An 11,764-nucleotide genomic window follows, 5' to 3' on the forward strand; every position below is an offset into this window, starting at 1 on the left:
AATCCCTCATCTACTTAAAGAGACCTGGCTAATTAAAAAAAAAATTTTTTTTCTGTAGAGATGGAGTCTTACTATATTGCCCAGGCTGATCTCAAATTCTGGGTTCAAGTGATCCTTCCACCATGGCCTCCCAAGGTGCTGGGATTACAGGCGTGAGCCACCTCTCTTGGCCAGCATCTTCATTTTCCATGTAAGGAAACTGAGGCTGGTAGAGGTGACGGCGTCATGGGACGAAAGTGAAAGGTCGGGATTCAAACCCAAGGAGAGCTGTTCTAATAAATATTGTAAAGATCAAAGGAATGAATATAAAAGCTTAAAACCATGCCAGGCACTCAGTAATTGCTAGTTACTATTATTATAATACTACACTCCCTTCCATACTGTGAGCTGAGAGATCCCACAGAGAACATTCTGGCTCCACAAAAAAAGTCCTGGCACATTAGCTTAGCCCTGAATTTTGACTCCCCCAGTTCTCTCTCCAAACTTTTATTTCTTTGTCTTTGTCCCAAACCAGTTGATACTAATCAAGGCATATCTGTGTGGCCATTGGAAATGAGTGTGCAAATGGACACACTGGAAATGAGCGTGCAAATGGGCACGTTGGAAACAAGGGTGCAAGTGGTCATGTTGGAAACAAGCGTGCAAAGGGTCATGTTTCTGGAAGGCAGGTTGTTAAGTGTGTCCAAAGCCCATCCTTTTACCCAGTGATCACACATCTAGGAATTTATCTTAGATACATCCTGGCAAGACACATGCACGATGATGTATGAGTGAGTGGTTCACCTGTGTATTATTTCTAACACTGAGACGTTGGCAGCAATATAAACATCTGACAGTAGGAGCTAAATAATTGCAGTACATCCATGTGGGAGATATTTGTAGTTTCTTGGCTATCCAGGCCAAAACCAAAGAGGAAAATCTCAGCCGGGCGTGGTGGTTCACAACTGTAATCCCAGCACTTTGGGAGGCGGGCAGATCACTTGAGGTGAGGTGTTCGAGACCAGCCTGGCCAACGTGGTGAAACCTCATCACTACTAAAAATACAAAAATTAGCCAGGCGTGGTGGTGGGTGCTTTTATTCATCCCAGCTACTCGGGAGGCTGAGGCAAGAGAATTGCTTGAACCCAGGAGTCGGAGGTTGCAGTAAGCCGAGATCTTGCCATTGCACTCCAGCCTGGGCAACAAGAGCAAAGACTCCGTCTCAAAAAAAAAAAAAAAAAGAAAGAAAGAAAATCCCAAAGTAGGTGGAAGGCAAGATCCTGGCAGGGCCAGGGGCAGTGGCTTACACCTGTAATCCCAGTGCTTAGGGAGACCGAGGCAGGAGGATTGTTTGAGGCCAGGAATTCAAGACCATCCTGGGCAACATAGCATGACTCCATTTCTACAAACATTTTTTGTTTGTTTGTTTGTTTTAATTAGCCAGGCATGGTGATGCACGCCTGTAGTCTCAGCTACTTGGGAGGCTGAAGTGAGAAGATCGCTTGACCTCAGGAAGTTGAGGCTGCAGTGAGCCAAGATTGTGCCACTGCACTCTACAGTCTGGGCAACAGATCAAGACCCCATTTCAATAAATAAATACGAAAATAAAACCATGAAACAGGGAGTGATGGCTAAGGAGTGCAAATTTCTTGTTAGAGTGATCAAATTGTTTGAAAATGAATGGTAGTGATGGGTGTTACAATTCTGTGAACGTATTAAAAATCGTCGAATCGCCGGGCGTGGTGGCTCATGCCTGTAATCCCAGCACTTTGGGAGGCCGAGGCGGGCGGATCACAAGGTCGATAGAGACCAATCCTGACTAACACGGGAGACCCTGTCTCTACTAAAAATACAAAAATTAGCCGGGCATGGCGTGGCTTCTGTAGTCCCAGTTACTGAGGCTGAGGCAGGAGAATGGCGTAAACCCGGGAGGCGGAGCTTGCAGTGAGCTGAGATCCGGCCACTGCACTCCAGCCTGGGTGACAGAGCGAGACTCCGTCTCAAAAAAAAAAAAAATCGTCGGATTGCCCACACGTCATACAATTTAGCAACTGAAAGCACATACTCCATGAGACCCCTCCCTTGTTGGCTGAGGGTCTGGTTGTCTCTGAGCACTGACAGCTGGAGCTGACGCTGAAGCAAGGCTGGGCGACTGAGTGAGTCCATGAGTCGTTCACATCTCCCTCTCTTGAGGACTTGTGGGTGCAACTTCAGCCTGAACTGGGGCTGTCAGGCCCCACCTTTCTCACCCTCATCCACCTACAAACTTCTCAACAGACTCTACAACCTTCCCTTCCATCTTCTGCTCTCAGAGGCTGAAGAGGCCCCCTTCCGGCCGGGTGCGGTGGGTCACAGCTGTCATCCCAGCACTTTTGGAGGCAGAGGTGGGCAGATCATCTGAGGTTAGGAGTTCGAGGCCAACCTGGCCAACATGGTGATACCCCCATCTCTACTACAAATACAAAAATTAGCTGGGCGTGATGGCAAAAGCCTGTAATCCCAGTTACTCGGGAGGCTGAGGCAGGAGAATTGCTTGAGCCTGGGAGATGGAAGTTGCAGTGGGCCAAGATCGTGCTACTGCACTCCAGCCTGGGTGACAGAGCAAGACTCTGTGTAAAAAAAAAAAAAAAAAAAAAAATCCTCTTTCCTAGTCGAGGCCAAACCACCAGGCCACAGACACCTCACCATTCCCAGTCTTCACCCTTTCTTCCTGCCACCTACTTGTCATTCAGCTTTCAGCTCAAAGATCATCTCATCAGGCCACCCTTTCCTGGCCACCCTGTCAAAGGGGGTTCCATCACTCTCACTTCACCCTGTTTATGCCTCCACTTTATTCATCATCATCTTTTATTTTTTCTTTTTTGGAGGCAGGGTCTTGCTCTGTTGCCCAGGCTGGAGTGCAGTGGTGTGATCATAGCTCCCTGTGGCCTTGAACTCCTGTGTTCAAGTGATCCTCCCATCTCCGCCTTCTGAGTAGCCAGGATCACAGGTGCACACCACAGTGCTTACTATTTTTTGAGACAAAGTCTCAGTCTGTTGCTCACTTTGTTGCTCTGTGCAGCGTCGGGATCTCAGCTCACTGCAACCTCCACCTCCTGAGTTCAAGCAGTTCTCCTGACTCAGCCTCCCAGGTAGCTGGGATTACAGGCAAATGCCACCACATCTGGCTTATTTTTGTAATTTTTGTAGAGATGGGGTTTCACCATGTTGGCCAGGCTGGTCTTGAACTCCTGACCTCAGGTGATCCGCCCACCTCAGCCTCCCAAAGTACTGGAATTACAGGTGTAAGCCATTGCGCCTGGCCTATCATGATCTTTAATAGCTTGTGTATTGATTAATCTACTTGCTTACTGTCTCTTCCCCTGCAGTAATGTTAGGTGTGAGAAGTCAGGCTCCTTGTCTGTGTTGCTCATGGCTGTTTCCCCTGTCCTGCACATCATAGGCCCATGATCAGTGACTGGTAAATGCATGGTATTCTTTTTCTTTCTTTCTTTCTTTTTCTTTTTTTTTCTGAGATGGAGTGTCACTGTTGTTGCCCAGGCTGGAGCACAATGGCATGATCTCGGCTCACTGCAGCCTCTGCTTCCCAGGTTCAAGCGATGCTCCTGCCTCACCCTCCTGAGTAGCTTGGATTACAGGCACCCGCCACCACACCCAGCTAATGTTTTGTGTTTTTAGTAGAGACAGAGTTTCTCCATGTTGGCCAGGCTGGTCTTGAACTCCCGACCTCAGGTGATCCACCCTCCTCAGCCTCCCAATGTGCTGGGTTTACAGGCGTGAGTCACTGCGACCGGCCTGCATGGTTTTCAGTATCTCTACTTCTCCATTCCCTGCAGCTTATATAAATGTTCAAGTCTCTCTCAAGCTATAAATAAATAAATAACAAGCTGGGCACAGCGGCTCATGCCTATAATCCCAGAGCTTTGGGAGGACAAGGTGAGAGGATCGCTTGAGGCCAGGAGTTGGAGACCAGCCTGGGCAACATAACCAGACCCTGTCTCTAAAAAATGAAAAAGTTAGCCAGATGTGGTGGTGCACACCTGTAGTCCCAGCTACTCGGGAGGCTGAGGTGGGAGGATCTCTTGGGTCTGGGAAATCAAAGCTACAGTGAGCCATGATCACACCACTGTGCTCCAGCCTGGGCGACAGAGCAAGACCTGTCTCTTTAAATAAATAAACAAACAAACAAATAAATTTAAGACAATCCTCCTTCGATCCTGAAAGCTGCTCATTCTCCTCCCTTTTCTAGTCCAGAGCCGTCTATACGTGCTGTTGCTGTACCACTGCCCTTTGCCACTGCAGTTCACTCTTGCACTTGTGGCTCTGCACGACCCTGCTCCGGCCAGAACCCCAGACGGTGACTCCCAGACCTCGATCTTCAGGCCAGAGCTCGTTGTTGAACTCCAGAACTGTATATCCACCTGCTTTCTAGATGATTCCAAAAGGGAGGAGAAGTAGCAAGAGGCTTCGAAGGTTTCCAGTCAGAGGCCGCGTTCTGTGCACGTCTGAATCCTAGCACAGACACACCATGAGTCTGTGGAACCGCCTGTCTCCCCCACCCAGGTGTGATGCCTGTCCAGCCCCAAGCACAGGGCCTGGCACATATTAGGCACTCGGTGAATGTGGATGGGACTGAACCAAAAAGCAGCCTTGCATTGCACTTCCTGCAGGCCCCCAGCTCACCTCTGTTTCCCTCCCTGTGAGCGGGCCAGGCTGGCAGCACCAGCCACCCCCTCCCCGTGCACGCGCCGTGCTGAGAAAGGTTGCCGGTTTGGAAATCAAAGTCAGCAGCAACCTCGATTCAAAGGAGAACATGGCTGGCTGCAGAGATGTTTTATGTAAGAAAGAGGAGAAAATAGTTCCTCCCTCCTGGGGCCTGTGCCACAGTATGGTTTCGGTGTCAGTTATTACCCAGATGTTCTCAGCCTACATCTAAGCATGAGGTATCATCACGGGACACTAATGGATTTTCTATTAAATATCAGCCACTTCAAGGAGGAAAAACTGGGGCAGGCAGAGAGCGCAGGCGACAACTGGAGGGCTGGTGATTGAAAACCAACCAGTCCGGCGCCGTGTCTCATGCCTGTAATCCCAGCACTTTGGAAGGCAGAGGCAGGCGGATCACTTGAGGTCAGGAGCTTGAGACCAGCTTGACCAACATGGTGAAACCCCATCTCTACTTGAACTCCTGACCTCAGGTGACCCATCTGCCTCGGCCTCCCAAAATGCTGGGATTATAGGTGTGAGCCACTGTGCCCAGCCAAGCCACCAAGCCTGGCCGGTCTCTACTTAAAAAAATAGAAAATTAGCCAGGAGCGTGGAGGTTGCAGTGAGCCGAGATCACGCCATTGCACTCCAGCCTGGGCAACAAGAGTGATCCCTGCTACTTGGGAGGCTGAGGCAGGAGAATTGCTTGAACCCAGGAGGTGGAGGTTGCAGTGAGCCGAGATCACGCCATTGCACTCCAGCCTGGGCAACAAGAGTGAAACTCTGTCTCGAAAAAAAAAAAAAAGATAGAAAGAAAACCAACTGGGCTCCACAGAGGCCCTTCATCTTCCCGAGGCAGTCATTTTTGGAGATTCACTCTCAGCTTTTGTGGGTGCCAAGCAAGCCCTAACCGAAATCCTCCACTCCCTTGTTCCTCCTTGCCTGAAAACACACTGCAAGTGGCCTGGACAGCCTGTCACATTCTACCCTCAGCGGGGTGCTGCCCAGCCCTGCTCTTAGGCAGGTCTTTTTTCGCATCCTGCCCTGTTTGGGGCTCTGAACGTGCCCCCTTCCAATGCTGCAGGGATTAGATGGGGTCTGGGATAGACCTTTGGTTCCATGGCAGGTGATCCGGGATTGTAGCAGGCATTACTTACACTCACCAATATTTCTAGGTCTTTCCTCTTTTCTGGACACACATTAGACTACATTTCCCAGCATCCTTAGGGAACAGCAGTGTGACCAGTTCTGACCAATGAGCACTGAGGACAGGTGCTGTCCTAACAGCAGATGCACAATTTTCCATGCTCTCTTCCTCTTCCATAGGGAACCCTGAAGCTTCACATCGAGATGGAGGAGTCTGAAATACTGAAACCTCATTTGGACATCAAGCCACCCTAGAAGGTCTCCTGACCCCCTAGTGGACTCTGTGGTTGAAAAGTAAACTTCTGTAGTGCAAAGGCACTGAGATGTTGATTTTGGATCAGGCATAGTGGCTCATACCTATAATTCCAGCACTTTGGGAGGCTGAGGCAGGAGAACTGCTTGAGGCCAGGAGTTTGAGACTAGCCTGGGCAACATAGCAAGACCTCATCTCTCCAATCTTTTTTTTTTTTAAATCAGCCAGGTGTGGTGGTGCATACCTGTGGTCCCAGCTACTAGAGAGGCTGAGGCAGGAGGATCACTTGAGCCCAGGAGTTGGAGGCTGTAGTGAGCTATGATTGCACCACTGCACTCCAACCTGGGCAACAGAGCTAGACCCTGTCTCAACAACAACAACAACAAAAAATATTGAGTTTGTTTGTTATAGCAGCAGAGCCTGTTGTGGGTACAGGAAGAAAGTCACAGCTTTGGAAGATCTGGACATTGGTGATGGAGGGAAGCTGGAGTTGAGTCCTGTGTGTATATAAGTGTGTGTACCTGGCCACAGAGGCTGGTCTGCTCAGGGTCAGAAAAGCCCATTCGAGGGATCAGGCTAGGATACATGATAGAGGAGACACTCCTGAGGGGGTTAATTTGGAAGGGTTAGGACTGGACCAAGCTTGGGCACTGGAGGAGGCCAGAGTGGGTGGGGACCTGATGCCTGGGCAGTGGGCTGGGAGGCATTTCTGCAATAGTCAAACTCCAACAGAGTTTCCAGGCTCCCTGACCTCCCAAACCTGACGGCCAAGTGTTGCTGGGGCAGAACTGAGCAGATTCCCTTCTGTGGAGGAAAAGTCTGTGAGCTTGATAACACAACAGGGTGACTATAGTCAATAATAACTTAATTGTACATTTTAAAATAACTTAGGCCAGGCACAGTAGTTCATGCCTATAATTCCAGCACTTTTGGGAGGCCGAGGTAGGCAGATCTCCTGAGGTCAGGAGTTCGAGACCAGCCTGGACAACATACATAGTGAAACCGCGTCTCTACTGTAAATACAAAAATTAGCCAGGCATGGTGGTGGGCTCCTGTAATCCCAGCTCCTTGGGAGGTTGAGGCAGGAGAATTGCTTAAACCCGGGAGGCAGAGGTTGCAGTGAGCTGAGATTGCACCACTGTACTCCAGTCTGGGTAACAGAGTGAGAATCCGTCTCCAAAAAAAATAAATACAAACTTAAAGAGTGTAGATGGATTGCTTATAACTCAAAGGATAAATGCTTGAGGGGATGGGTACCCCATTGTTCATGACATGCTTATTTCACATTGCATGCCTGTATCAAAATATCTCAGATACCCCATAAATATATACACCTACTAGGTACCTACAAAAATTAAAAATGAAAATAATGTAAAAAAAGTCAGCCGGAGTGGTGGCTCACACTTGTAATCCCAGCACTTTGGGAGGCCGCAGCAGGTGGATCACGAGGTCAGGAGTTGAAGACCAGCCTGGCCAATATGGTGAAACCCCATCTCTACTAAGAATACAAAAAAAAAAAAAAAAAAAATTAGCTGGGCCTGGTTGCCCACACGTGTAATCCCAGCTACTCGGGAGGCTGAGGCAGGAGAATCACTTGAACTCGGGAGGTGGAGGTTGCAGTGAGCCGAGATTGCGCCACTGCACTCCAGCCTGGGTGACAGAACGAGACTCTGTTTCAAAAAAGAAAAAAAAAAAGTCTATGAGCTCAAGTGTCCCAGCCGCCAAGCAAATACTGAGTTTCCAGGCTTCACGTCCACAGGGGCCCGAAACCCAGGCAGGGGTAGGGACCGAGTGTTGTGGCTCCGGACTATTTCCTAGTCGCACACAGGCTCACTTTTGGTTCCATTCAAGTATTAGTGAAATAAAGGCCTTGGGATCCCATCTGAAAGCCCTGGAGGACAGGAGTGAAGGCGAGTGGTGTGGGAGGTTGCTGTACGGGGACCTTGTCGGTGGCCTGGGGTAGATGTGACCATACTACTCAGTTTCTTCTTTTATAACCGTGTCACATCCCAGGTTTCTTGGAATTGCCTGGATCTGTCCAGCAAATGGCAGGTTCCTGCAAATCAGGGGTTGCTTGAAATTCAGGCCTGAGACCAACTCCATCCTCCCTCTTTCCATTTTTTGAGACGGAGTCTCGCTCTGTCGCCCAGGCTGGAGTGCAGTGGCCCAATCTCGGCTCATTACAAGCTCCGCCCCCCGGGTTCCCGCCATTCTCCGGCCTCAGCCTCCCGAGTAGCTGGGACTACAGGCGCCCGCCACCTCACCCGGCTAGTTTTTGTATTTTTTAGTAGAGACGGGGTTTCACCGTGTTAGCCAGGATGGTCTCGATCTCCTGACCTCGTGATCCGCCCGTCTCGGCCTCCCAAAGTGCTGGGATTACAGGCTTGAGCCACCGCGCCCGGCCAGGTCTTGGGTTCTTCTTGTGGCTGGAGGTCTGATCCATTCCAAGCTCCTGATTCTTAATCTTCAGGGCCACTCTAATATTCCACCTGCAACCTATCACAGCCTGGTTTCTGCCAAAGTCAAGAGGAAATGCCTTTGGAAGTGAACCCAAACTAGGGCCTCCTGCAGCCAACAAGCCAGAGAGGCCGCTGTGCAAGGGCAGGCCTAATCCTGGTTTTGTGGGGGCTTAGAACAGGTGTGACTCTTTTACACTTTTTTTTGGTTGGGGGGAACGGAGTCTCACTCTGTCACCCTGGCTGCAGTGCAGTAGCTTGATCTCAGCTCACTGCAACCTCTGCCTCCCAAGCTCAATTAATCCTCCCACCTCAACCCCCTTGAGTAGCTGGGACTACAGGCGTGAGCCACCACACTTGACTGCTTTTATACATATATACATATATATATATATTTTTATAGAGATGGGATTTCACTACACTGCCCAGGCTGGTCTCAAACTCCTGAGCTCAAGTCATCAGCCCTCCTCGGCCTCCCAAAGTGCTGGGATTACAAGCGTGAGCCACCTCACCCCACTGGCTCTTTTACATTTGATCTTAGATGAAGGGCCAAGAAGCGATATCTGTGGCTCTTTTTATTTTATTTTTTCATTTTAGAGACGGGGTCTCACTCTGTCACCCAGGCTGGAATGCAGTGGTGCAATCATAGCTCACTGCAGCCTCAAACTCCCAGGCTCAAGTGATCTTCCTGCCTCAGCCTCCTGAGTAGCTGGGACTATAAGGCACGCACCACCATGCCCAGCTAGGTTTTGATTTTTTTTTGTAGAGATGGTGTCTCATTATGTTGCCCAGGCTGGCCTTGAACTCAGGGTCTCAAGTGATCCTCCCACCTTGGCCTCCTAAAATGCTAGGATTACACCTAGCACCTGGCCTGCAGTTAAGTTTTAATGGAGTGGATAGACAGGGAAAGGGGCACGTGGGAACCTTCTGGTGTCAATTATTCTATAGTCCACATTATATTTTTATCTATATCCTATTATTTTATATATTGATTACGAGGGTGGTTATTCAAGGGTGTATGCATATGGAAAATTTATTGAGCTGTACACTTAATGCACTTTACACCTATAGTACGTTAATAAAAAAAAAAAAAAAAAAACAAGTGAATAAAAATTGCAAAATTAGGCCGGGCGCAATGGCTCATGCCTGTAATCCCAGCACTTTGGGAGGCCGAGGCAGGCAGATCACTTGAGGTCAGGAGTTTGAGACCAGACTGACCAACATGGTGAAACAACAACAACAACAAAAAATTAGCTGGGTGTGGTGGCAAACGCCTGTAATCTCAGCTACTTGAAGAATGAAGCAGGAGAATCACTTGAACTGGGGAGGCAGAGGTTGTAGTGAGCCAAGATCTCTCCACTGCACTCCAGCCTGGGCGACAGTGAGACTCTTGTCTCAAAAAAAAAAGCAAAATTAGATGCAAGGTTTTGAAGTTGAGCACTTCCACATTTCTCTTAAATCTGACCCCTTAAGTTTCCTTACCTTTGGCCCTAGGGGAGCGGCACCCGCCCACTCCCCGCCCACATTATGAGCCCCTCCCCCCAGCGCCCCTTTTCCCCGCTCCCACGTCCGTCTCGCTCCAGGTCTCTCCAGCTCCTCCTTCCCCCAGCGCCCTACCTTGCGGCTGAACTCCTGGGCCTTGCGCCTGCGCTCTCGGTGCACCGCTTCCGGGCGCTTGCGGCCAGCCAAGCGAAGCAGCTCACGGCCCAGAGCTAGGCCGCGGCCGCACCGCGGGGCCCGCAAGACTGTGGTTGGGGCCGCGGGGCCGGATCCCGGGCCGGGGCCACCGTCGGGACCTGGGAGCACACCCAGGCTGGGCGGCACACGTGGGCAGCGCCGTGCCAGGCGCACGAGGCGCTCGCGGCTCAGACCACCCACCGCCAGCCCCTCCACCTCCAGGATCTGGTCCCCTGGCCGCAGTCCTCCGGCATGCGCGCTGCTTCCCTCGGCCACCTCCAGGACGAAGCAGGGGCCGGAGCCACCTAGCCGGAAGCCAAAGTCCTCCGGCCAGCCCTGGTTGGTGGCCGGCATGGCAGCGGTGGCCATGCACCTGCAACTGGAGACAGAACATGGATTTCCTTGCAGCCCTGTCCGTGGCTCCAAAGCCACTCAAAGGCCCAGGGCGTGGGCCACTGAAGGCCTCTACTTATCTCTGCCTCCTCCCTCTGACTCTGTCTTTGTCTCAGTTCCCTTCCATCTGTCTGTTCTTTTTTTCTGAGATGGAGTTTCGCTCTTGTTGCCCAGGCTGGAGTGCAATGGCGTGATCTTGCTCACCACAACCTCTGCCTCCTGGGTTCAAGCATTTCTCCTGCCTCAGCCTTCCAAGTAGCTGGGATTACAGGCATGCACCACCATGCCTGGCTAATTTTGTATTTTTAGTAGAGATAGTGTCTTTCCATATTGGTCAGGCTAGTCTCGAACTCCTGACCTTAGGTGATCTGCCTGCCTTGGCTTCCCAAAGTGTTGGGATTACAGGCGTGAGCCACCATGCCAGGCTTGCCTAAATTTTGTATTTTTTGTAGAGACAGTGTTTCACCATGTTACCCAGGCTGGTCTTGAACTCCCGGCCTCAGGTGATTCGTCTGCCTTGGCCTCTCAAAATGCTAGGATTATAGACATGAGCCATCATGCCTGGCCTATTTTTTTTTTTTTTTAAACTAAAAACAAAATTGGGGAGGAGGTGTAAAAGAAAAGTGACCCTTCCTTAAAGTTTTCTTTTGAGTGCCTGGGAATTTTTTTTTTTTTTTTTTGAGATGGAGTCTCCCTCTGTCGCGGAGGCTGGAGTGCAGTGGCACACCGTCTCTGCTCACTGCAAGCTCCGCCTCCTGGGTTCACGCCATTCTTCTGCCTCAGCCTCCTGATAGCTGGGACTACAGGCCCCTGTCACCATGCCCAGCTAATTTTTTGTATTTTTTTTTTTTTAGTAGAGACGGGGTTTCACTGTGTTAGCCAGGATGGTCTCCATCTCCTGACCTCGTGATCCGCCCCTCTCGGCCTCCCAAAGTGCTGGGATTACAGGCGTGAGCCACCGCACCCGGCCTGGGGCCTTGGATTTTAACTAATGTGGCCACACCCTTTTCCATGGGCCCCGCCTGCTTCCACAGATCTGTTTTACTATCTTACAGAATATACTTGGCTTCCATGGGCCCTCCTCATTTCCTACACCTTAATCCCTCTTCCTACCCCTCTCCATCTACCAAAATTCCCTTTCAGTATCTGGCAT

The 11,764-nt window shown here is 50.4% G+C and overlaps 1 protein-coding gene across 1 annotated transcript in view; it reads right to left on the minus strand.

Moving 5' to 3' along the window:
* Positions 1–10,834, minus strand: part of GRID2IP (Grid2 interacting protein) — a 58,114-nt gene extending 47,280 nt beyond the window's left edge. The window contains exon 1 of the mRNA XM_031665621.1: positions 10,159–10,834. Coding sequence (XP_031521481.1) covers positions 10,159–10,587 — 429 coding nt within the window. The 5' untranslated portion in view covers positions 10,588–10,834. The remainder of the gene's footprint in view (positions 1–10,158) is intronic.
* Positions 10,835–11,764: the final 930 nt, after the last annotated feature.

The sequence above is a fragment of the Papio anubis genome, chromosome 4 (genome assembly GCF_008728515.1).
Source record: "Papio anubis isolate 15944 chromosome 4, Panubis1.0, whole genome shotgun sequence".
Taxonomy (NCBI): domain Eukaryota; kingdom Metazoa; phylum Chordata; class Mammalia; order Primates; family Cercopithecidae; genus Papio; species Papio anubis.